Consider the following 26,953-nt stretch of genomic DNA (forward strand, 5'->3'; position numbering starts at 1 on the left):
GATCTTTTCCTCCTTCACTCAGTCAGGGAAACCTTTCTCGAAGGGAAGGGAGACTAACTTTCCTCGATACTTCTCTGTACAAAGATTTCTTCACTGCATGGATTTCTGACTGAGCTGCATACGGTCTGACATTAACACCAAGATAGCACTTGAGGTTTGAGTGAGTTGATTCTATCAGAGAGCCACCTATGTAGAATAGGGAAGCTCTCTTGTTTCCGCATGGAAGGGAGCCAGTTGCAGCTTTGATGCAGGGCCAAAGACGTTCTCTCTGGATATGGTGGGAGAGTGCTTTTGTGATTTATAATCCCCTCAACCAGTTGACCCGTATGATTAAACCAGTGAGGAGCAACCAGAGCGTCAGAAGCACTGATGTAGTACGTCCTGTGTGTCAATGTGTTTGAGACGACAGCAAAGTGAGTTGTCTGTTACTCGTTTTAACAGCTATGGAAAAGTCAGTGAAAGGATTGATACGTGGTCATGATTCTGTTCAGGTGAGCTTGCTCATGTTACATCAGGGCAGGTTCAACAATTCATCTGCTGGAAATTATCCACATGGAGCCACAAGGTGACTACTGTGTGCAAGTGTATGACAATTTGTACCATTTGTTGACTATTCCAATTCTTGCTTTCTGATTTATTTTTAAATATAAGAATGTTTTATTGAAAGTTTTCCATTTTACCACAAAATGCAAAAAAACCCAAAATCTAGCACAGTACAGAGTAATCATTATTCCACACAAACATACAGAAAACACCAACTAAAATTCATACAAATGGTTCACCGATTATTAATCTTTGCATTCATTGTTATTGTTGTCAGCATCTCCTCTTGTACAGTTAAAGAAAGGATACTGAAGAGAGTGGGGGATCCCAGAATAACAAAGTAAAATCACAAATACGTGGCCCCTGGTGCACACCCTCCTCCCCAGGATAACAGAGACAGAGCAACACAATATATGGGACCTCTCATGGGGTAACACGCAATTAACTGGGATCTAACTCAGGATCCCAGGACCTCCAAGCAGTGAAAGGATAATCCAGAAAAGAGGGAACATCAGGATACTGTCATCAGTACAAGACACGCTTTCACATATAGCCAAGGATCTGTACACCTCGCCTAGCCTTGCAACACAATAAACCTTGCCCCTCTCCAGGCGTATCAGAGCTGCCGATCAGGCTTCTCATCACTGGCAAACTTAAACCATTTTTCAACATGGAAACCCTACTGACAAGAGGAAGAACAATCATCAAGACTCCCACCAACAAAGTATCATGAGGAGAGCTGCTACTCCTCCTCCTCCTCCTGACAAGATAAAGGAAATTGTCTAGGATTAAGTATAACAAATCAGAGCCTATCCCAGCCTCCCACCAACATGTAAAAAGAAAGGAAACTCCAAAGTGAAAGGAGCATCAGGATTATCCTATAGATGCTAGTCGTGGTCTTTCAGCATACACTTCCGCAGGCAGGATACCAGGAACAATCTCACGAGAAACAGAACACTGTTGCCCACATTGAAGGAGGCGACCTATTCCTCCAACCAGCTTAACCTCTAATTGAAAAAAAGACTCTGGCAATGCTGAACCAAAGCACCCAGTCTTGTACTCAGGCCCTGCCAAGTCTCAAGAAGGAGAGTAGTCCAGAAACCTTCAAAAGGGGATGTCTCAGGGGAGGGCAACCTACTCTCCTGCCCAACATACTCTCCATTTAATCCAGCTAAACACGGCCATGACTGTCCGAACCTGGATCAATCAAATTAAGAGGTAATCTCGAGAGAACTGAATGTATTTGGGATTATTTCTTGGAGCAGTATGTTGTGGGGCCAATGAGGGAGCAGGCTATTCTGGATTTGGTGTTGTGTAATGAGGAGGGATTAAATAATGATCTCAATAAAGGATCCTCTAGGGAAGAATGATCATAGCATGGTAGAATTTCAGATTCAGTTTCAGGGTGAGAAACTGGAGGCCCACACTAGTGTCCTGGAGTTAAACAAAGGTAATTACATGGGCACGAGGACAAATTTAGCATTAGTGTACTAGGCAGGAAGATTTAAAGGCAGGACAATTAGATGTTTAAGGAGGTAATCAATTCCTCCCAATTAAAATATGTTCCAGAGAGGAAGAAAGATTGTAAGAGGGGGAAGAAATATCCATAGCTAAGCAAGGAAGTTAAAGATCACATTGCAAAGGCCAGTGGCAGGCTGGAAGATTGGGAAGCTATTAAAGATCAACAATGGGTTACTAAAACAGTAATAAAATGAGCATGGGTAAATTATGAAAGAAATCTAGCACAAAATATTTTAAAAACAGCAAAATTTTCTGTAAGTATATAAAAGGGAAGAGAGTAGTTAAAATGAAGGTTGGACCGCTGCAGGAAGAAACTTGAGAGTTAATAATGGGGAACATAGAAATGGCAGGGACAGTTAATCAATATCTTGCCTCTACCATCCCAACAGTTACAGCTAATGCAGAGGTAATAGAAAGGAAGGAACTTAGAACAATCACCATCAACAAGGGAAAAAGTGCTGAGCAAACATTTGGGATTAAAGGCAGACAAGTCTCCAGGGACTGATGGCCTACATCCCTAGGGTCTTAAAGGAAGTAGCAATGGAGATTGTGGATCCATTGGTTATAATATTCCAAAGTTCTCTGACTGGGAAAGGTTTTGGTGGATTGGAAAAATGCTAATATAATATATTATAATATAATATATATAATATATTCAAAAAGGAGAGAAGGCAGAAAATAGGAAACTGTAGACCAGTTAATTTAACATCTGTTAAGAACATAAGAACATAAGAAATAGGAGCAGGAGTAGGCCAACTAGCCCCTCGAGCCTGCCCCGCCATTCAATAAGATCATGGTTGATCTGTTGTGGCTCAGTTCCACATTCCCGCCCTCTCCCCATAACCCAGAATAACAAAGTAAAATCACAAATACGTGGCCCCTGGTGCACACCCTCCTCCCCAGGATAACAGAGACAGAGCAACACAATATATGGGACCTCTCATGGGGTAACACGCAATTAACTGGGATCTAACTCAGGATCCCAGGACCTCCAAGCAGTGAAAGGATAATCCAGAAAAGAGGAACAAAAATGTCTGACAAATTTACTGGAGTTCTATGAGGATGTGTCTAGGGCGGTGGATAGAGGAGAGCCGGTGGATGTGGTCTTTCTGGATTTTCAGAAGGCGTTTGATAAGGTACCTCACAAGAGGTTACTGCAGAAGGTCAGAGGACATGGAGTTGGGGGTAGGGTGTTAGCGTGGATAGAGGATTGGTTGTCAAATAGGAGGCAGAGAGTGGGGGTCAATGGGTGCTATTCGGATTGGCGGTTGGTGACTAGTGGGGTGCCCCAGGGGTCGGTGCTGGGGCCTCAGCTATTTACCATTTATATAGATGATCTGGAGGAGGGAACCGAGTGTAGGGTGTCGAAATTTGCTGATGACACCAAGATTGGGGGAAAGGCAAATTGTGCGGAGGGTGTGGAGAGTCTGCAGAAGGATCTAGATAGGCTGGGCGAATGGGCCAGGAAATGGCAAATGGAATTTAATGTTGGCAAGTGTGAGGTGGTCCACTTTGGTAGGAAGAATGGTAGGAAGGACTATTACTTACGTGGCGAAAAACTGCAGCAGGCGACGGTGCAGAGGGACCTCGGGGTCCTTGTGCATGAGTCGCAAAAACCCAGCCTGCAGGTGCAGCAGGTGGTCAGGAAGGCGAATGGGATGCTGGCCTTCATAGCGAGGGGGATTGAATATAAAAGTAGGGAGGTCTTGCTGCAGCTGTATAGGGCATTGGTGAGGCCGCAGCTGGAGTACTGTGTGCAGTTTTGGGCGCCGCACCTGCGCAAGGATATTTTGGCCTTGGAGGGAGTGCAGAGGAGGTTTACTAGGCTGATACCGGAGTTGAGGGGGTTGAGCTATGAGGAGAGGCTGAATAAACTAGGCTTGTACTCGTTAGAGTTTAGAAGAATGAGGGGAGATCTCATTGAGACGTATAAGATGATGAATGGGATGGATAGGATAGAGGTGGAAAGACTCTTCCCGCTCAAAAAAGACAGTAGGACTAGGGGGCACAGCCTCAAGATAAAGGGGGGGCGGTTCAGAACGGAGTTGAGGAGGAACTTCTTCACTCAAAGGGTGGTGAATCTCTGGAATTCTCTGCCCGTTGAAGTGGTGGAGGCTGCCTCGCTAAATATTTTTAAGAAGCGGGTTGATGGGTTTTTGATAAGAGAAGGGATTAAGGGTTATGGGGAGAGGGCGGGAAAGTGGAACTGAGCCACGACAGATCAGCCATGATCTTATTGAATGGCGGGGCAGGCTCGAAGGGCCAGATGGCCTACTTCTGCTCCTATTTCTTATGTTCTTATGTTCTTATGTTCTTAATCCCCTCTCTTATCAAAAACCCATCAACCCGCGTCTTAAAAATATTTAGCGAGGCAGCCTCCACCACTTCAACGGGCAGAGAATTCCAGAGATTCGCCACCCTTTGAGTGAAGAAGTTCCTCCTCAACTCCGTTCTAAACCGCCCCCCCTTTATCTTGAGGCTGTGCCCCTAGTCCTACTATCCTTTCTGAGCGGGAAGAGTCTCTCCACCTCTATCCTATCCATCCCATTCATCATCTTATACGTCTCAATGAGATCTCCCCTCATTCTTTTAAACTCTAACGAGTACAAGCCTAATTTATCCAGCCTCTCCTCATAGCTCAACCCCCTCAACTCCGGCATCAGCCTAGTAAACCTCCTCTGCACTCCCTCCAAAGCCAAAATATCCTTGCGTAAGTACGGCGCCCAAAACTGCACACAGTACTCCAGCTGCGGCCTCACCAATGCCCTATACAGCCGCAGCAAGACCTCCCTCCTTTTATATTCAATCCCCCTCGCGATGAAGGCCAGCATCCCATTCGCCTTCCTGACCACCTGCTGCACCTGCAAGCTGGGTTTTTGTCCCTCTGTTGGGCAATTGTTAGAATCTATTATTAAGTAAGTAATAGTAGGACATTTGGAAAGCCAAAACGCAATCCATCAAAGTCAGCATGGCTTTATGAAAGATAAGTTATGTTGACAAATTTAGTAGAGTTCTTTGAAGATGTAACAGAGTGGGTAATGGGGATCTTGTAGGTGTCATTTATCTGGACTTCCAGAAGGCTTTTGATAAGGTGCTGCACAAAAGGTAAAACCACGTAGAAATAGGAGTAATTTATTAGCTTTGACAGAGAACTAGTTAACCAACAGAAAACAGAGCATTGGAATAAATAGGTCTTTTTCTGGTTGGCAAGATGTAACTAGTGGGGTGCCACAGGGTTTGATCTTTGGGCCCCAACTATTTGCAATCTAATGTTAATGACTTGGGTGCAGGGATAGAAGGTACTATAGCCAAATTTGCAGATGACACTAAAATAGGTGGAATGAAGTTATGATTAAAAAAAGGATATGGATAGATTAGGTGAGTGGGCCAAAATTTGGCAGATGAAGTTTAACTGGATAAGTGTATAGTTATCCATCTTGGTTGGAAAATTAGAAAGGCAACTCATTATCTAAATGGAGACAAACTTCAGAGTGCTTTGGTGCAGAGAGATTTGGGTGTCCTTGTGCATAAATCGCAGAAAACTAGTATGCCGGTACATTAGGTATTAAGGAAGATAAATGGAATTTATTGTGTGTAGGGAAGTGTTGCTCCAACTGTACAAGGCATTAGTGAGACCGAACCTGGAGTATTGTGCACAATTTTGGTCCCCTTACTTGAAGAAGGATGTAGTTGCATTGGAGATGGTTCACTAGATTGAGTCCAGAGATGATGGGTTTGTCTTCAGAAGAGGGATTGAGCAGTTTAGGCCTATACTCCTTCGAGTGGAGGGGACCACAGAGTGTGGTGCTTGCCAGGAGATTGAGTAAATTTAAGAATAGATTTTTAATTAGTAACGAGTTGAAAGGTGCTGGAGAACAGCAGGAATGTGGAGTTGAGGCTGAGAGAAGATGAACCATGATCATGTTGATTCGCAGAGTGGGCTCAATTGGCTGAATTTCCTGCCTCGCAGTACATAAACCAATAAATTACCAAATAAACCTGTTGGACTTTAACCTGGTGTTGTGAGACTTCTTACTATGTTTACCTCTGTCCAACGCCAGCACCTCCACATCATGGCCTCACAGTGCCAGGGAAGTGGGTTTGATTCCCATTTGGATCATAGTGCGGAATCTGCATGTTCTCCCTGTTTGGGTTTTTTTTTCCCAGTGCTCATATTGATGAGTGTCAATAATCAATTGAGTATTGAATATCAACAGTGCAAAAGATGTGCTGGTTAGGTGCATTGGCCAAACAAGTGCTGGAGTGTGACGACTAGGGGATTTTCACAGTAACTTCTGTGCATTGGCATTTGAATTCAGTTTTTGTTTTGATGATTGGTATCGGGGGAGCAGGGTGGGTGGGAGGATCTGCCTACCGTGTGCCTGGCTCTGTGCCAAGTGCTATATCTATATTGGATTTCAATACAGAAATATTTCCTAGTTTGGGAATTATTCCACTGTCTGAGCACATAGTCATCAAAAAGGATAAAGGACGATGCTGATTTTTGCAGGATAGTGGGCAACAAATGCCTCTGTGCACTCTTATCAGAATAGAAGACAAAATCAGGAGTACAATCACAAGGGAACAAACTTCAGGATTAATGATGAACTGCAGGATATTATGACCATCCATAAAGCTTAAAAAAGCCAAAGCCATGACAGGATCATCAAACAACATCCAGGATTCATCCAGAGTTTCACCGAAGCCATTGCACTTCTGCCATGTTGTCATCCCAAAGTCCCAGTAAAGAAAAACCTAGGGTTTGGTTGGTGGCAAGGACCCAATACATCCAGCCACCTCCACCCCTTCTTGATGAATACCAAGGACAATACAACGTAAGACTGGTGGTCAAAGTTGTGGACGTTAAAATGCTCAGATTGAAGGTTCATAGTTTGGAAGTTAAATTGTGAGGAAGTTGGTGTTCAAATTAAAATTTCATGCTTTCTCTATTCTCTTTGTGGAAAATGTTTATCAGCTTATGGACAAAGCTTGCGAGTATATTATCAAATAAATAGGTTGGACTAAAACCTGGTGTTGTCAGACTTTTTACTTTCAAAAGGAGTCAGTCTCTGCTATTTTTTCACAGGCCTCAAAACGTTTTTCTTATTCGGCCTTTGCCAGAGGGTGAGCAAGACCAGATGTTTTACCATAACAAATACCAAAAGCAAGATATGAGGATATGCTATGCAAAGGAAGGATTAGCAGAAGTCAATTTTTCATCAAATGAGAGAGTGCAAACAGCTGGTGCTACTCTGGGTGGCAGTTGGTGACCAGTGGAGTGCCGCAGGGATCGGTGCTGGGGCCTCAACTGTTTACTATTTACATAGATGATCTGGAGGAGGGGGCTGAGTGTAGGGTAACGAAGTTTGCTGATGACACGAAGATGAGTGGGAAAGTGAATTGCGTGGAGGACATGGAAAGTCTGCGGAGAGATCTGGATAGGCTGAGCGAGTGGGCGAGGACCTGGCAGATGGAGTATAATGTTAGCAAGTGCGAGGTTATCCACTTTGGTAGAAATAATAGTAGGAGGGATTATTATTTAAATGGTGAAAAGCTGGAGCATGCTGCGGTGCAGAGGGACCTGGGGGTCCTTGTGCACGAATCGCAAAAACTCAGTCTGCAGGTGCAGCAGGTGATCAAGAAGGCGAATGGGATGCTGGCCTTTATAGCGAGGGGGATGGAATATAAAAGCAGGGAGGTCTTGCTGCAACTGTACAGGGCACTGGTGAGGCCGCAGTTGGAGTACTGTGTGCAGTTTTGGTCGCCGGACTTGCGGAAAGATATTTTGGCCTTGGAGGGAGTGCAGAGAAGGTTCACTAGGCCGATACTGGAGATGAGGGGGCTAACCTATGAAGAGAGACTGAATAGACTGGGTCTGTACTTGTTAGAGTTTAGAAGGCTGAGGGGGATCTCATAGAGACATATAAGATAATGAAGGCGATAGATAGGGTAGAGGTAGAGAGATTCTTCCTGCTTAGAAAGGATAGCAGAACTAGAGGGCACAGCCTCAAGATAAGGGGATGGGGGGGCTCTTTAGATCGGAGTTGAGGAGGAACTTCTTCACTCAAAGGGTGGTGAATCTCTGGAATTCTCTGCCTGTTGAAGTGGTGGAGGCTACCTCGCTAAATATATTTAAGTCACGGGTAGATAGGTTTCTGATAGACAGAGGAATTAAGGGTTATGGGGAGAAAGCGGGAAAGTGGAGCTGATCCACTTCAGCTCAGCCATGATCTTATTGAATGGTGGGGCAGGCTCGAAGGGCTAGATGGCCTACTCCTGCTCCTATTTCTTATGTTCTTATGGGATTTAATTGGCAAATGTCTATGTCAGTGAAAGATGTGAAAAATCTCTTGTTCCTGATTTGCTGTGATTGACTGTAACTACTGAGCTGTTTCTCTGAGAACTTAAAACTGCTCCGGCCATCCTGTGGACAAAAGGAGTTCTCCTTGTGCACAAGTAATTAAAGACTTTTCATTGGATGCATGGTGCCCAGCACAGTGTGTTCTTGAGTTGACTGAGTACCTTTAGAGTGCTGTCACTCAAAGAACACTGACAAAGTCTTCAAAGACCGGGTGCAATGTACTCCATCGAACTCGAGTTGTCTGGCCCTCAAATCTAGATTTGTGAAAGCATGACAACCTGTTCTCAAATTCAGCCGGAGATTAACCCTACACTCCCTTGAGACTGGGTGCACAGATGCACCCTTTCCAGCCCCATTTCCCTGAATTAACCAGGATGTTTGACAAGCTGATGATGAGCCTTCACAAGGAATCTACCCTCTTTAGTGACAGGATTCTCTTCTCTGCTTCATCCATTCTCTTCCGATATCTTGCAGTTTATAAATGTGAGCATCAAGAATCTGCCGGGCAGCTGAGGCCATCGCCCGCAACTTCACTCATAATGACAGCCGTCATCTCCATGCCAACAACCTCATTAAAGCCTAGGTCTGCTCACCAGTGAGAGCGCCACTGTAATCTGGACCCCACTGTGGCTGTCTCCAACTGCCTTGATCAAACAAGGATTTTCTTAACTTAACTCATCTCCCCTTTGTCAAAATCTGGCCAGGATCTTGCAGGAACAAAGCACAGATTATACACATCAGGATCGGCTAATTATGGGTTGTGCATCAAGATAAATAAATGGATTAAAGCTGAGCTTGTGAAAATGCAGCTGCTCCTGAGCTTGTATCATGTGACACCCCCTCCCACCTTTTGATTTTAAAGTTCTTATCCTTTATTTGTTAAGGTAATTGGCCATTTATAATGTCACTAAGCAAAAGAGTAACTACAGACAAATATTGTGACTTTTAAATTGGCTTTGCAATAGTGTACTTGTATTATTATATTAAAATGTTTGGAAATCCCAGAACAGAAATGGTTCCCCAGTCCAATATCCTGATGGCAGTAAAGATGATTTCTGAGACACGGCAATGTTGGTTATTGTAACTGGTGTTTCTTGTACTCGAGCATTGTCCCTTTTTTGTAATTGTTTCTTATTCTTTCTAAACAGAAAAAGTGCATGTATATTTGGACAAGAAGGAAGCTCTTCAAGCTGTAAAAATGATGAAAGGATCTCGATTCAAAGCTTTCACTAATAGAGAAGATGCAGAAAAGTTTGCCAGAGGTATTTGCGACTACTACCCCTCGCCAAGCAAGTCGTCTGCGTGCATATCTCCGCTGAAAGCTAGTGTGCTGTGTAACAGAGGTAAACTATTGTCAGCTTGGTTTTTGAGGATTTTGGGAGTTTTGTGCTTCTCCTTTGACTTACTAAACCAGAAAATGGTATTGTATTTAATAACTTTAGATTTTGACATTGGACTATGTAAACCAACAGTTACTGATGATTTTTGCATAGTGCTACTTGTAGTACAATCATAGAACTCTACAGTGCAGAAGAATGCCATTCAGCCCATCGAGCCTGCACCAATCACAATCCTATCCAGGCCCTATCTCCATAACCCCATGCATTTACCCTTGCTAGTCCCTCTGACAGTAAGGGAGAATTTAGCATGGCCAATCTATCTAACCTGCACATCTTTGGACTGTGGGAGGAAACTGGAGCACCCAGAGGAAACCCATGCAGACACAAGGAGAACTTGCAAATTCCATATAGACAATGACCCAAGCTGGGAATTGAGCCTGGGTCCGTAGTGATGTGAGGCAGTAGTGGTAACCACTATGCCACCACATAGTAAATGCTGCTTTGAATAGGAATCCATTCTTTCTCATAATGCATCATCATTAATCACTATTACTGGAAGTATATACTTTAATACAGATTGCACAAGTGTGATGTGAAGCAATAAAATGAATTAATTTTTTTTATACCCCCTTTCCTGGATAAACAAGCCTGCCAAGGGTTCCATTCTCTCTCTGGGAATCTCAGTTGGAAAAGTGAAACTGTGACTGTCAGCTGAGGGCAGGTTGAGGCTAATCTGCTGTCACCATGTTCCAAAAGCGACCAGCTATCACTGTCCAAATTTTTAAATGTAGAATTGGGAATTTGAAGGGGTCAGCATTCCTTGTGGAGTTGCACACTACAACCCTTTAGGTCAGGGAAAACAGGAAAAATCAAAAGATTCTTCAACGAGAACATCCTTCTTGAACGAAGGATGGTTCCTAGTTAAAAAAGTTAATGAATTTTGAAGGTTGGATTGGATTCTGCTAATTTGTTCTTGTTTATTTTTTGGTTTATCTTGCAAAACTCAGTGATCCTGTTCCTCTTGTGGTATTATCGTACAAGCTGACAATTGCAAAAATTTAGATTGATCAGAAATGTTCTCTCACCATTCAAAACAGCATGTCAGCCTTATCTTAAAATGGAACTTTACCATTCACTGTCCTTTCATTGCCAAGTTGCCTATTGTTTATATATAGAGTCACGTTTAAGATATTCCCTTTCCACCACTATTCCTGTAGGACTTAAAACCCAACCAAAAGGGTGCTGCAATAACTTGACCATTTAAATCATCTTGAGTTAGTGTATCAAGCAGTAACGAAAAGTGAGTTTTTCCACTAGGGTAAGGTGAGTTTATCTTTAAACATTTTAGACATTTGCCTTTTCTTCCAATCCAAGTCATACATTTGTTAAGTCTTTTTGCTTATTTGTGTCTTTTTGCCAGATGGAGCAAGTTCTATAGAAGTGGAAAGCACCAACAGGGAGCGAGCCAACAGTTTTAAAAGCCCACGTTCTCAGGACTTAACATCTAAATTGCGGAAGGCCGTTGAAAAAGGAGACAAGACTGCTTTTCTTGAACTTGTGTGGAGTAATCCACGTTACCTAATAGGATCTGGAGATAACCCTACAGTTCTACAGGTTTGGGGAAGCAGTAGTTTGTTTTGTGTAGTGCATTATCACTACCACACCCTATCATTGAGTAGTTTGAACACTGCAGAAAATTACCTTCATAAACAAAGAATTAAGATTTTAAGAGAATGAAATATTGGGAGGGGCTTAAATAAAAAACAACAAGTTGGTGTAGTGATTACTGGAAGCAATAACCTGACAGTATATTGGACCTAGAATTGAAGATGAGAGTTGTCTGCGTTCTGCTGACACTTTGCTGCTTTTGGTTTTATTGGTGATGTTGGTATTTTCTGGTTTGTGTGGATTTCATTGAAAACTGGTCATAGCTGGGGTTGTCTTGCTTTGGCCTTTATGATTCAGTATTTCTTTGTTTGCTAACTGGTCTGTTACCCTTAAGCATCCAAAACGTTTAACCAAACTAGATAGAATAGGACTCTTCTGTTCCTTAGGAACTGCTAAATATTGCACACATCCTTGACATACTCATCTTTGTGTCATGTTTGTGATGATTCTGATCTACGTTACTGACATTTTGAATTCTTCTTTACACACATTGGAAAGAAGAGTTTATGTTGGGGGGGAAAGTGGAAACATATTTCAAAGTGAGGACAAACATGAGTTTGCAATTACATGGACAGCCAACGTGGTTTGAGTTTTTGTTTAGAAGGAGGGGGTGTGTTCAGATGCCAAATGTATACAAAGCAGCATCGGTTGGACTGCTCTGAACTGCCTGGAATTTGCTTATCCAATTTGTTGGTGGAATGCTGAAAGGAAGTTACCTATCTACTGCCACTCAAGGGAATGGAGCACAGGATAGAACCAGGGAGGAGACCCAAAAGGTAACAACTGTAAGATAGATGATAAGCGAAGACTTTTCCTCTGAGAAGTGAAATATATTTTGTGTATAAACTGCAGGAAGGATGTCGGTACAATGCTATGCATGTTGCTGCTAAAGAGAATCAGCCTCAAATTTGCCAACTTCTACTGGACACGTTGGAGAACCCTGAATTTATGCTGCTGATGTATCCAGATGATAATGAAGTTATGCTGCAAAATCGCATCAAATACATAGTTGACCTTTATCTCAACACACCAGATAAAGTGGTTGGTATTTCATTTTTTCCCATTAAATATTGCTGTGACTTACATTTCTGAATAGCCTCTAAATAAATTAACAAGCAGGTATTGCCTGCGTTATTTGCATATTCTCTGGCTGACTCTGAATTTCTAGGGGATTTTCACAGTAACTTCATTGCAGTATTGATATAAGCCTTACTTGTGACTAATAAATAAACTTTAGTTTGGATGTTGATAGCTATGTCTTCAACTATTGGAAATAGCTATCTGAATCTCTACAGCCATCTAATCTTAAAGGACCCAAATCTATGATTATTGTTGGAAACTCAAAATGTCATCATTACCAGTACAAAAATATCTGTAGTACATAGAAAAATAGGTTGTCTTTCCAAATGCCTGAGTTAGTACATCTCGTTGAAGGTGATATTTCATTATTTATTCCATGATGACGGTGAGGGTACAGTAATACAAGCAATAATCTAACTGTGTGTTGGCTCTAGGATTGAATCAACATGAACAGCTGGGGGAGCTGGTGCCAAAATGATAATATCACTGGACTAGCAATCCAGAGGGCCAGGCTAATGCTCAGAGGACATTGGTTCAAATTCCACCATGGCAGTTTCAATTCATTAAATTGATTCAGTTGATAAAATCTAGAATTGAAAGCTAGTCTTGGTAATGGTAAACCCATCTGGTTCACTGATACCCGTTAGGGGAGGAGGCCTGCCTACATGTGACTCCATATCCACCAGCAATATGGTTGACTTTTCACTGCCCTCTGAAATGGCCTAGGAAGCCAATCAGTTCAAGTTTTTTGAATTTTTTAAAAAGTCAGTCTGTATAAAGATCTGTGCGTTCTTTGTGTTTTCTAGTCAGTGGCTATTTGTAGATAGCAGTCAGGTTTGGTTTTGTCAACAACAACTTGCATATATGTAATGCTTTTAACATGTTAAAATTGCCCACGTCATACACATGCTCTTCTGCTAATTATCCAGTGACCTTTAACGGAAGAACTCAAGCCCAGGGCTGTTGAGTCACTGGACCAGCAACAACACACAAAACCCACCCCTTCCGGGCTAGTCTTCTTGCTCACGGCCATTCTGTTGAACTCTGTATCTTCTCCTTCACATCAGTGCACCATTGTTGTATGTGTGTATTATCTAGAGATGCCCTGTAACAATCACAAGACTTGAATCAACCGCACTCTCCACCACATATCTTGTTCTTGTGAGATAGACAAAAGCAATAATGTCCTTAGAGCATCATCCTATTTCAGTCTCTCTCTGTGTCTCACCCTATTAACTTGGATGTATACTGTTGTATGTTCCACGTTGTCACGAGATTTACTTCCTGACACCGTCTTAGGAACGCCAGAACCACAAAGAAGGCAGCAATAGAAGAAGAAGTCAAACCACCACCTTCCCTGTGCAGCTTGAGATGAACCATAACGGCAGCCTTGCCAGCATTGATTAAACTCTGCGAGCAAGTGCAAAAAAGGACAAATTAATCTTTTAGAGGAAAGATTTCTTTTAGTGCTTTAATAATCATCAAAGTGCGATTCAAACACTTGAAATTAACAACTTTGTTTACTCCATAATCTGGAAATGTAGGATTTTATAAAGTGAAATCAGATACACATGGTCTTCCGTGTTAAATTACAAAAATATTTAGAAAACATCTGATGTATCAAAGCCCTGCCAAAATCCATTACTTTTACTTTCAGGGTTTTGACACGCCTTTACACTTTGCTTGTAAGTTTGGCCATGCAGAAGTGGTTAATGTATTATGCTCGCATCCTGATACCAGCAAAGTTTCAAAGAACAAGTATGATTTAACTCCCGTGGAGGTAAGGTTTTAGTATCTGTTTTTTTCCCTAAATTGTGCTAAATTTAAGCTTTTACTAGCAAAATAAATATGGTTGTTTATTGTTTTAATTAGAAATTGTTTTAATTTGATAGAAGTCTATAACATTATGAGAGGCATAAACAGAGTGGATAGTCAGAAACTTTTTCCTAGGGTGGAAGAATCAATTTCTAGGGGGCAAAGGTTTAAGGTGCGAGGGGCAAGTTTTAAAGGAGATGTATGAGGCAGATTTTATTCACAGAATAGTGGGTGCCTGGAATTTGTTGCTGAAGGAGGTAGTGGAAGCAAATACAGTAGTAACTTTTAAGGAGTGTCTTGACAAGTACATGAATGAAATGGGAATAGAGGGATATAGTCCCTGGAAGCGTAGGCGGTTTTAGTTAAGTCAGGCAGCATGGTTGGTGCAGGCTTGGAGGGCCAAAGGGCCTGTTCCTGTGCTGTAATTTTCTTTGTTCTTTGTTCTAATTGCACAGGTTATCTGTGAAAGGAGTAAAAATAAACCTGATGAACTAAAGGAAAAGATCCGCGAGTATTTACAAGGTTAGTCATTCAGGTACTAAAGATTTAATCAAATGAATGCTATGCCTGTTCACTGTAATAATGATGTTATGATGCTGCAGCCTTTGTATCTGTGAAGGGTCTTATTCCGTTGAAATGCACTTGATCAAATCTCTGAAGAGTTGCCCCATTAAAATGATGAGAGGTGTTATGAGAGAGTTGCATTGTCATTGGAGCGACAGAGAAGTGAAGGAAAGCCAAAGTGGCAGTGCTATGTGAAACTCTTACAGTATTGCTGACTATAAACTGAGGCATGGGGAGTACATTTAACAGATTATCATTTGGATGTTTTTAAATTGCTTTTTCAAAATGTTTACATTTTAGTTTCGTGATGACATTGGGTGGGATTTTCTGGTCATGTCCGCCCCAAACCCAGAAATTCCTGCCTGAGGTCAACAGACTTTTAAACAGTCCATCACATTGTCTGTCCCGCCCGTGACAATTCCCATAGCGGGTGGGACTGGAACATTTACCTTATGATACATGACTGAGTTGGAGATGGGTGGATATAGGAGATCCTTTTAAATAAGGGTCATTAGCATTGGGGCATCCCTGGTAATGTACATGGGTATAGTATGATAATAATGTTTTTTCTCTTTCCATTCACAGGTTTTAAGTCGGTCCACCTTGTGTCCAACGAGGGGCATACACACCATGGGTCGTACTGGGGCTGCTCTTGGTTGTTCGAGATTGGCCTAGTGCTTCATGTCGTTAGTGTGTGCCTAAACTGGACAAGATACTGGGCAAGACGACAGCTCAGTGACTATCGCTGATTGCTGTGCAGACACGTGGATTTGGGCCAGTGTCTGTGGGAGTTTGCACATTCTCCCCGTGCTTGCGTGGGTTTTCTCGTGGTGCTCCGGTTTCCTCCCACACCCCAAAGATGTGCTGTTAGGCTGATTGGCAGCAATAAATTGTCCCTAAATCAGTTTCCCTCTATCTGGATGGCCATAAAACATTAGACAGGGGTCCTGGGTAGAGAGGTGGACTGGTTGTGTTGAGATGGCGGCGCGGGCTCGTTGGGCTGAAGGGCCTGTTTCCCGGGCTGATTTTTTGTTGTTTGTACGTATCTTTATTGCATGATGAAAGTGCATTAGGTTTGTTGCTGTGGCAGTGTCTGTATTGGGTGCCATGTGTATTGAAAGATTCAAGCAGTTCATTTAATTTTGGTCAAAGGAGTTCGCTTAGAGAAAGAAATAAACTAAGGAGTCATTTTCGTCTTTACTTGGATGGCAGTCTAGAGGAGCAGCTTGCCCGCTCTCTCATAAACCTGTCTGATTTTTGTCTCAGTAGAATCCTGCCTAATTAGTCGCCTCTAAGCTGAATAACTTTCCTTGTGTCTTCAGCCAGTCACTGTTATTGGCTTATTTCCCTGTCATCCCTGATTCCACACAGTGTTTATGGAGGGTTGGAAGAGAAAGAGAATCTTTGTAACACACAACTTTCTAGAAAGCACTTCCAAACAACAAGAGTATTTCTTCACTTTCAGACAATTGCCAAATGTCGTTAGTTGTAGTTGGGATATAGTCATGTGGTTTCAGCTTGAGACAAAAGGCCCTATTTTACCACTTTAATTCTAAGTGCAGGGTGGACTTGAAACTGGGAGTGTTTCAGATCCGACTTTTAGACCTGTTCTCAGGTGCTCCCATATGCACTCTGCCTGCAAAAATATCAGCAATTCCAAATTGCGCTGCACGAGCCTGTGGGCAGGGCTAATCACGCCTGAAATCCTGCAGCTTCTATCAGCACCTCCAACTGCACATGTGCAGAAAAAAATGATTGAATGCTGCTCCCCTGCCACATCCCTCCTGGGCTGGATAATGCTTCCCGTGGCCCTCACAGACCACCTACTGACCACCTTATCTCCCACCCCCCCACCACACAGTCCGATAGCAGGCCTCTCCCAACCCCTCCCATTGATCTCAGGCATAGTCATCCCTTCATCCCTCCCTCCCCCCACTGATTCAGGCAGAATGGCAGCGGGACCTCCCTCCTGTTCTCAAGCAGAGAGCTGTTGGATGCTAGACACCAATCTTCTCACTATCTGGAGTGCCTGAATCGGACTTTTATGGAGCATGTCTGTTTCGCGCTGATTGTGGATGGGTGAATGTGGTGGTAAAGGGGGAAGTGCCGATAAAGTTGGGCGTGAATCCCATTAAGGCAATTTAAATGCATGCCTGTTTCAGACACGGTCCTGATTGCGACTATTTTCGGGCCTTGATTAAGGGGGAACTGGTGCGGAGGCAGGCGTGGATCACGCTACTCCCCTCAGCTGACTTTATCAAGTTTTTGCGCTTGAAAATGGGTGCAACGTGATGGTAAAATTGGGCCCAAAGTATGTGTGATATACCTTCTGTCAGATTACTGAGAGTTGTCATCTTGCCGAGTTTAGGACATGGGAACTCTGAACAAATGGTGCTTATTATCTAGTTGTACTGATGCCTCTCCAGAAGGTGGTGCTAATTCTGCAGATTCCATCTTGAGCAAATCAACATTTCAGCATGTTAAGATTAGTTCTTACAAATTATATAATCTAATCAAACTCAAGTTATGCTCCAATTTGTAGAAGTGCTTTCAATCAAAACAGAGTAACTTGTTCATGTGACTTCATTGCTGCCTTAAAGATTCTGATCAAAGAACAACAGCACAGGAAACAGGCCCTTCGGCCCAACGAGCCCGCGCCGCCATCTTAACAATGTGTTTTTCCTCCTCCACCCTTGACCCATGTCTATGCTTATGGTACCCCCATTGGAAACCAGATTAAGGGGAGAATAATTTAGGGACAATTTGTTACACCAATCAGCCTAAGCCTGATGATTTGAAAGATTTGGCGTAAAGACCATAATCTACGTAGCTGCCTCTGTTCTATTTCCCAATTTCAGCTGCTTTGCTGTTATGTTGGCTGTCTTCCACCTCTGTTATTTTTAAGTATCTTGTTCTGTTTTAGGATGATCAGTTATAACATCTTCTATTAGTCACTGATGCCAGAACTGAACTACTGCTACTCTGTTTCAGATCGATATTACGTACCATTGCTAAGAGATACTGATAACTCATGCCCGGCTGTTGTTGGTTCTCCCTGGTCACCTGATCAGTCAGCTAAATTGCATTGTACACCTTTATTCAGACATTCTGGGAATCCTAAAGATCCAGTTATGGAAGTTCGAGCATTTGCAGGACCCATGCCCCCATCCAAGGCAAGTTTCCCTTTTTAAAAGGATTTAAAAAATATAAATTGCATCCAAATATACAATAATTCAATAACACATGTTCATATGTCGCAACTATTCTGATGGTACTTATAGAGTTTTCCTTAAGAAAAAGAGTCTAGAACTAGGAGTCATTGTTGGGTCACTTATTTAAAATGGAAATAAGATGAATGTTTTTCACTGAGGGCTGTGAATCTTTGGAACCTTCTCCTTAAAAGGTGGTGGAAGCAGAGCCTTTGAATATTTTTAAGGTGAAGGTTAATAGGTTCTTGGTAATTGGAGGGGTGATTGTTTACTGGGGGCAAGCAGGATACAGATTTGAGGGTTGCTATCAGATCAGCTGTGATCTTACTAAATGGTGGTCATGATGTGGAGATGCCAGCATTGGACTCGGGTGGGCACAATAAGAAGTCTGATAACACCGGGTTAAAGTCCAACAGGTTTATTTATTTGACTCACCTGATGAAGGACCAGTGCTCTGAAAGCTCGTGATTCCAAATAAACCTGTTGGACTTTAATCTGGAGTTGTGAGACTTCTTATAAAATGGTAGAATGGGTTTGAAGAGCTGAAAGGCCTGCTTTGGCTCCTTGTTCAAATCCTTAAAATTCTGCTTACAAATGTGTACAAACTCTTGGGCTTTAATAGATCTATGCTAATCCAAAGCTTTTGACAGAAATCATTGTTACATTTCCCTGTGAGATTGCCACGCAAAATGAACCATCCTTATGGTGCTCTGAGATCATTGGCCATTAATTATTTTCCTGTGTCACGCTGACTGCCACCCTACATCTCCACTAATGGGTATAATATCAGGACGGGGAAGCAGTTGAAGGATAGGAAAAGGTAATGTTATGAGACAATAAAAACAAAATGCTAGAACTACTCAGCAAGTCCAGCAGCACCTGGAAGGAGAAATTGAGTTAAGTTTCCAGTTGTCAGAACTGAGAGGAATGGTTCTTGGAGACATTTAACAGTTTGCTTAAGAATTTTCCAAACTTTTTTAAGTTAATTAACAAATCATTAATTGAAGCTGAATTAACTCAATTATTATGAAGCTTTTACTTTCCACTAGCTAACACCAAAGTTATCACGGCTTAACAAACATTCAGAATTTCATTAGGTGTGTACATGATGGACGGAAATGTTAAGGCCTGGGACCATGTTTGGCCAGTAGAACTCATTCAGCTGGATCTTAGTCCTGTGGTCAGCAGTTGCCCTCTCCCTCTACTACCCTAGAAGAAACTGAACCTGTCACAGGTAGTTTGGGAGCAGCATGTTCGCAGAAGGCACTAAAATCATACTGATGACCTCATAATAGCGAGGTTATCAAAACTGCAGTACATATAGCACTGATGACTTTATTTAATTTGGAAATATATAGTTTATTTGTATTGCAAGTCAGTTTTTTTTCTTGTTTCAATTCAGGCAGAGGAATTTCGAAGAGTATGGAAAACTCCATCTCGAGAGAAAGCAAGTGAAATTAAAAAGGCAGATGCTGAACGAGGCTACGAGAGAGTTGGAAGGTAGGGCAAAACAACACAACCAAAGTATGAAAAGGGCACAGCATAAATGCAGCTGCATAAAATCAGAAGAGTCATATGGACTCGAAACATTATCTGTTTCTCTCTCCACAGATGCCGCCTGACCTGCTGCGTTTAACTGTGGTTAATGAAAGTTTATACTGACTTAGTTGACCTCAATTGGAGTGCTTCCTGAGACAGGAGGAAAGGTTCAGTCATGGCACCCTTACCTAATTGTTACTTTGCCGTGGGCTACACATTTGTGGTCATTACTTTGAACAGTATCAGACTGTGTCATGCTTTCCTCAGCAGCTGATAGCTGCTCTCTTGGTCGCATGTCCACCACTGAGGCCCATTCAGCTCAATTTAAGCAAGGGTTGGTGCCTTCAGATGGGAAAAGAGGAGGAAGCTCAATGAGGTCTAATTTGTTAACTAGCTCAAAGATCACAGCAGGTACCGGGTCATGCGGCTGCTAAAAATGGAGTAGTTAATGTGATTAGCTCACAGACGCAGAATCATTTCATTTATATGTTTTACATACATTAGACAACTTGAAACTTATTTTAATCTTAATAAGTATATTTAACTAATAGTAAAACTTGCATTTACTTTAACTATTGACATATTAAAAGCTTAGTACAGCTGTAATGCAATAATAATTTTCATTTCAGAGATTTAGCTCACAAAATGGGGCATCCGTGGGCTGAGTACTGGGAATTTCTTAGTTGTTTTATTGATCTTGCGACACCAGAAGGAATCCGAAAAATAGAAGAATATCTGAGCAAAAAAGCTGATCAGGAAAGCGGAGACAAGTATATCTGCAATCGATTCAAGAGTCCTCCACCAAGTGGTAAGTTTGAAAGTAATCGGAAATTATAGCACAAAAAGAGGCAATTCTGTCCATTGTCATTGTGCCAAGCCAATCTTACAATCTTTCTCTCATTTGGCTCCTCAAGCCCGCTCCATCATCCAGTAAGATCATGTTTGTTTTGAATTCCACATCTCCATCTACTCCTGATTACCTTTTCATCTCTTGCATTACAAGAATTTATCTACCTCTGCTGTAAAAATATGCAATGACCCCTCCTCCATTGCCTCTGAGGCAGAGTTCCAAAGTCACATAACCATCTTGAGAGAAGAATATTCTCCTCATCTCTGTCCTTAATTTTAAAACGGTGCCCCTTCATTCTGGACTCACCCACATTCGTCTTGTCAAGATTATTCAGGACCTTGTATACTTCAAGTCACCTCTCACTGTTCTAAACACCAGTGGAAGTACATGAAGTACATTACCTCTATATTTCGATGGTGTTTTCTACTTAAATCGGTGTATGCGGCTCAAACTGCATCATGATCGCTGTGCCTGCAGCTAGGTCAGCTATTTCAATTGGATTATCTTGTCAAACATTGTGTTCTTTTATAGTCTTTCTTTTCCACTTCCATTTGAAGTTCTGTAAACTCTACTGTATTAGCCAGTTGCGCTACAGCTCCCTGTGTGAAAGCATTTCTTCCAGTAAATTCTGCCCTTTTACTATTTCACAAACACTTTCTTACACAAGATTTTAAGAGTTATTTTGAAACCTCCATTTGGTTAACTCCTTTAGTTTTTTTTGTTCTAATAAAGAAGCTTATGACAAGTATTTAATTTAGGCCCAGTTATTTCATAATTTTGATCAAGCTTTTTGTAGATTTATATGTGAATCTGTTTGACCAATGCAAATTTAGCGTCTGTTTCATCAGTCAAGTATAAGGCAAATGATGAGGCTTGTACGTTAACTGGCAGAGCTGTTGTGACTGAATTTATACAGATCCTTTACTAAAACCCAGGAAACGCATTGCTTCCATAAGGGCCTATTATCCAGTTTAATAAAGAATCCACTATAAAACAGCTTTAATAATCCCCACACCCCTCAACACATTTGTTGATCCCTCAATAAAGGTTGAATGTATTTGCTTGTGGTATACAGTATGTACACTGTGCTGAAGGTAAAAAGAAAACATTTTTGTGAAAGAGCAGGAAATCGGTTTCCTGTTTAGTTCTTACGAGGCAGCAGCTGGCCTAATGTTGAAGATATCAACACTATGCAGAAGGTGCTACTTGTAAATCCAGATCACTCTTCATTTTCACCATTATAAATCGTTAAAGCTTCCAGCAGAAACTTGCTTGTGTGGACATAGACTTGATTTGCAACGTAAAGAACAACATTTCCAATAGTATTAAACAGTATTTTTGTTTTTACAACAATGCTGCTTGTAACCTAATGGTTACTGTAACGGGTTTGGAGCTTTAACATTGATCTGAGTTAGTATGTGAATTTATAATCTCAGTCCTAATTAGAAGTAAAGTTTACTACTGAGACTTTTTTTGTGACTGCAAGATTGCCAACCCAGAGGTTGGAGAAAGCACCCTGTAGAGTCAAAGCATTTCCATACAGGGAAAGAAGGGTAAGGTAAGGACAATTCAGCCACTCCCTCGGAGCTGCTGGTGATTAGCTGAGGAATGATGGGAGTACTTGCATTTATTCCTATTACTTCAAGCAGTTTTCGCGGTGCAGTTTCAATTGTCACACTCAACAGAGGGGAAGAACGTTAACCTTAGTCATTCACATCTACATAGAATTTACAGAACAGAACCAGCCCAACCGATCCATGTTGTATTTATGCCCAACACAAGCCTCTTCCTATCTGCTTCATTTTACCCTGCTCTTTTCTCCCACAAGCACTGGACTTTCCCTTGCAGTTTCCACACTATATAGCTCAGCCATTTCGTGTGGTTGTCCACGCTTGCCACCCTTGATTTTTAAGAGAGTAATGATGAGGAATAATAATTAATTATCTTTATGCTGGCAAAATGCAATCAAACGTATTCTTTTCTCCGTCAGGTAAAACCAGTAAATACTGCAACTCAATCTCAATCGGTCCTTTTTTGGATGATGATGACATTAGTTTAGAAGAATTAAAAAATAGACAAAATGCTGCATTGAAAGTCAGTAGATCATTAGTTATACCTGGAAATAGCCCACGTGCCATTGAAGAAAATGGGTGCCATATACTTCCTGTGCAACGCACAACAGACATTATCGATTCTACAGACAATTTAAGTAAGCCTGAAATAGAGATGTCGTCTAATTTAAATGGAGTTTGTTCCCCTGTTGGTAATGAGAAGCCTGGAGGGCGATGTTCTCGTTCATTTACCAGGTTTGGGTCAAAAGATATCCTTTCCCCAGTATCTAATCTCATGGCTGAATTTGAAAAGCTATCGCTCCATGATGACAGAGAGAGAAATGTGTTTTCGGAGACGATTGAAGAAATGACAGATTTAACGAGCAGTAATGTTTCAGGATTGGTGTCTCCTGAAAAAAGCTCTGCAGATAGCCAGGACATTCAAGATAATAAGGCTGATCTAATTGAGACTGATGTGTTGGCTGAAGTGAAAGAGGATACTCTAGCACTCAGTCCCAACCAGCAACAGCCTGTGCTGGAAGGTAATGAAGAAATCTCCAATTTATTGTCATTAAGCACGTCAAAGATAGAAACTTTACAGCTGGAAAATCAGAGGAACTGTGCGCACAGCAGTACCTCAATCTGCAGGACAGAGAGTTCTCCTGCTTTGGAGAGGGAGGTTCCTGGACATTTTTCAACGCCAGAATCGAGCGCATCTCACATCAAGCTGAACTCGAGGTCCAATATGCAATTGGAAAGCATCACCTGCAAATCCCCAGAGGATATACAGCAGATTCTTCCCAAACACTCTTTAAGAAGAGGATCCACCAAGTGGATATTTCTGGTTGGGTAAGGAATTGATAGATTTAAGGATAAATGTGTGTATTATTGATGAGAGGGAGATTGGGGCCATGCCCTGAGGGGTGAACAAAATTATGTGCCCTAACCCAGCTAGCTTAAATATCAAACCAGCCGAGCCTAGCATGGCTTATTCATTACCTATTTTAAAATGCAGAAAACTAGCCTCTATTAGGACAGATGTCAATTTATTAGAATTCAGCTTCATTTAAGAAATGTTTAAAGTTCACTGCAGAAGGTGGTTATTTGGCCCATTATGTTTGTGTTGGCAGGAAACTTGCTATTTAAAGATGCAATGAGGATTTCTACCTCAACTGTTGTTTCGGGGAGTGTGTTACCTCTGCATGAAATAATTCTTCTCCACTCCCCTCAAATATGTCTACCAATAACTTTAACTTAAGTCCTCTGGTCATTCATCTTGAGTAACAATGCCCTTCCTATCCACCCTATCTGAATTCCTCATCATTTTATACATCTTGATGAAATCTCCTCTCAGCCTCCTCTGTTCAGACTAAAACAATCCCAATTGATCCAGTCTTTCCTCATAACTGAATTTCTCAGTTCCTGGCAATATCCTTGGAAATTTGAACTGTATTGTCCCCTAGTGTAATCACATCCTTCCTGTAATGCATTGATTGAAACTGTGCACACTCAGATATGTACACAGTACTCTAGCTGTGGGCTAACTGGTGCTTTTTTACAGTTCCTGTTCTTGCTCCCTATGCCTTGGTGATAAGGGAAAATATTCCATGAGCCTTTTTAAAGACCACAATTATACTCATTGACACTGAAATAATATTCCATCTGTCTGGTTGCACAATAAGTTTGAAGATTTTCCCCACTGCTCAATTCGAAGGCACCAAACTGTATAGAATGTTCTGAAGGCATTAGCACTCCTTCAGTATTTCTGTTGTCCTATTCGTTATGCATGTGCTTGAACCATTACTGCCTAAGGTTATTCAGCCAAGCTTAACATTGTTCTGTACTCACTTTGGGAGTGAGTATATGAGTGGGGTGTGTGTGTGCGTGCATGCACGAGTGGGGTGTGTGTGTGCGTGCATGCACGAGTGGGGTGTGTGTGTGCGTGCATGCACGAGTGGGGTGTGTGTGTGCGTGCATGCACGAGTGGGGTGTGTGTGTGCGTGCATGCACGAGTGGGGTGTGTGTGTGCGTGCATGCACGAGTGGGGTGTGTGTGTGCGTGCATGCACAAGTGGGGGGTATGTGTGTGCGTGGGCGCACGAGTAGGGGGGTTGTGTGTGTGCATGCACGAGTTGGGGGTGTGTGTGTGCGTGTACGCACACTTTCTTACTAAGGTTGTTCAACAGGAGCAGGAATTTGAGCTTACTTTTCCCCTCTCCCATTCAGGGGACACTGAGGCTAAATGTAGTGTTTATACCTACTGCCCGACCCAGATTGACAGATTAATATTAAAGTGAAACAGGTCAACCATTGAAATTTCCTAATGAACCATTTGCTGAATGCCGCAACAAACAGGCGGCACCGTTTCACACTTTAGCAATAACAGTTTTACAATGGGAGATAATGGGCAGTATGGACGGCATGAGCCGTGTAGACAATGTGGGCAACCATGGATTGGGTGAGCAGCTATGGCCTTATGGGCAGTGTTGGGCACTGGAAATGGAGCCGACATTGAGCACAATGTATGTACGTGGGTGGATAGACAGAATTCGCCCAGCAACTTGTGTTAAAACGCTTTTCTTGTGACTCCCATGGGCTTGATTTCTGCTCTGGACTAATGGAATCAAACTGTACCATGGAGAACAGTTATTGCTATTTGTGAGAATATTTTCTTTGGTTGAAGTTATTTATAATTGATGTTTTTCTGCTGTAGGAGGAATGAATTTTATAACCATAAATTATACCAAATAATAAATGCAGAAGGAATTCCCTGAGCTCCAGCTCCCTATTTTGAACCAGTCATAAAGAAGATTTCACTCTTGATCAGAGTCAAGTTGAGTTTTTGTGTGATGGGGCAGGCAAAATTTCAGCTGCTTTGTACTGCTGTGGAATGATTCCCCTGGGAAACTGTCACGTGCACAGATAGCAGGCTAAAATATGATGACTTCCAAGGTCAAATAGCTTTAGTAGCTGTCCAAATTCAGAAATAAAAGCTGACCACTCGACTGAGGCATTGGAGAATTGCCCTTTATAAAACGCTCTCAAAAACTAAAATAATGTCCTTAACTGGCTTTGTGCTTATTATGCTTATTATTTAATGCCATTGAATTTAATAGTGAACATTGAAGCTTACGCAATTCTCTTTTCTCCCCTCCAGAGATGAACCAACCAAGCTTGACAGTGATGTTTTAGCTGCACTAAGTGGGGTTGATATTGACCCTCAGATGTTCCCATGTTTAAGTCAGTGGAAGAGCAGAATGCAGTCCTACTCGGTGTCAGAAATGCAGAGGTGGGTTTTGAAAGCAAAGAAAGCCCCGTCCACTCAGACGCTTCAGAGGGAGGAGGAACCTTTTGCCATGACCTAGTTCCAAACTTTGAAGAAATCAAATTCATGCTGCTTTAATGAATCTTGTGATATTGTACCATTGGCAAGCAGTTCAAAAAAGGGTATTTCATAGGGTTTGTGTAGAAAAACTATAAAGTCTGGTGGTCCTCATTTATCTTGTATTTTATTGATTTTTAAATGAAAAACAGTGTTTTTCAAATTGTCATCAGGATATATGTGACTGTGACAAGACAACTCTGAGATGGTAATAGTGAACGTGGCAATCTACCTTTTGGCCTTTCAATGGATATTAAGAGCAAACCACGATGTGTGGCCTGCAGTTGTGTGGAGGTCAGGCTAGATCTGGGAATGGCAGATTCTCTTCTCCCAGGATATTATAAATTGGTTTAGTTTTTACTCTCCAGCATCTTTTGTGGTCATTTCTCTGTTGCTGTCATCTTACAAATGAATTGAATTCAGTTTTACATCTTGCAGGCATTTGAACATTAGCTTCTGGATCACAACCACTACATTTCATAACACTCACATGTGTAGTGTGTTGAGATTCAATATCAGATTTCCAAAAGCCCAGTATTGAGTCAGGCAGTTCGTAAAATCTATATGTGATTACTTGTGTGTGCTGAGTTTCTCGGTGTCTTATGTTGACCTCAGGTTTAGTCTCTGTCTGCCAGAAAGGGGGGAAAGTTCTGTTGTTGTTGCTGCCTGAATGGCTAACAGGCAGAATTGGATCATCTTTGGCCTCTGAGAGGCAAGCAGCCAAATGATTCTGTTGGCCTCAGCTCATAGATGATTATTAGCGTGGGTCCAAGATGCCAGGATGTTTCTGGCACCCAGCCATCTGTTTCCCAAATCCACTCACCACTTCCAGATGAGAACAAGAGAAAATAGATCAAAAAGACAGCAAATGGTTGTTTGTGTTTGAACAGTTAGCATTTTGAGAAGCAGGTGTTCTCCATGCGTGTTGTTAGAACCTGCTCATAGGCCAAGGATTTAATTCCCACGTACCGAATATTTGGTATAGAACTTGCTACTTTTAGCATATCTTTGTATTTCTGAGAGGTTTTATA

The 26,953-nt window shown here is 41.9% G+C and overlaps 1 protein-coding gene across 1 annotated transcript in view; it reads left to right on the plus strand.

Annotated features, from left to right (window-relative positions):
• The window catches only part of ankle2 (ankyrin repeat and LEM domain containing 2), a 60,961-nt gene that overhangs the window by 31,170 nt on the left and 2,838 nt on the right, over positions 1-26,953 (plus strand). The window contains exons 3-12 of the mRNA XM_080208025.1: positions 9,574-9,768; positions 11,186-11,379; positions 12,286-12,474; positions 14,171-14,293; positions 14,784-14,850; positions 17,884-18,069; positions 19,508-19,601; positions 20,270-20,448; positions 22,481-23,390; positions 25,698-25,829. Of these exons, the coding sequence (XP_080064151.1) occupies positions 9,574-9,768; positions 11,186-11,379; positions 12,286-12,474; positions 14,171-14,293; positions 14,784-14,850; positions 17,884-18,069; positions 19,508-19,601; positions 20,270-20,448; positions 22,481-23,390; positions 25,698-25,829 (2,269 nt within the window). The remainder of the gene's footprint in view (positions 1-9,573; positions 9,769-11,185; positions 11,380-12,285; positions 12,475-14,170; positions 14,294-14,783; positions 14,851-17,883; positions 18,070-19,507; positions 19,602-20,269; positions 20,449-22,480; positions 23,391-25,697; positions 25,830-26,953) is intronic.

This window comes from Carcharhinus amblyrhynchos, chromosome 20 (genome assembly GCF_965287045.1).
Source record: "Carcharhinus amblyrhynchos chromosome 20, sCarAmb.v2.hapA, whole genome shotgun sequence".
Lineage (NCBI taxonomy): Eukaryota > Metazoa > Chordata > Chondrichthyes > Carcharhiniformes > Carcharhinidae > Carcharhinus > Carcharhinus amblyrhynchos.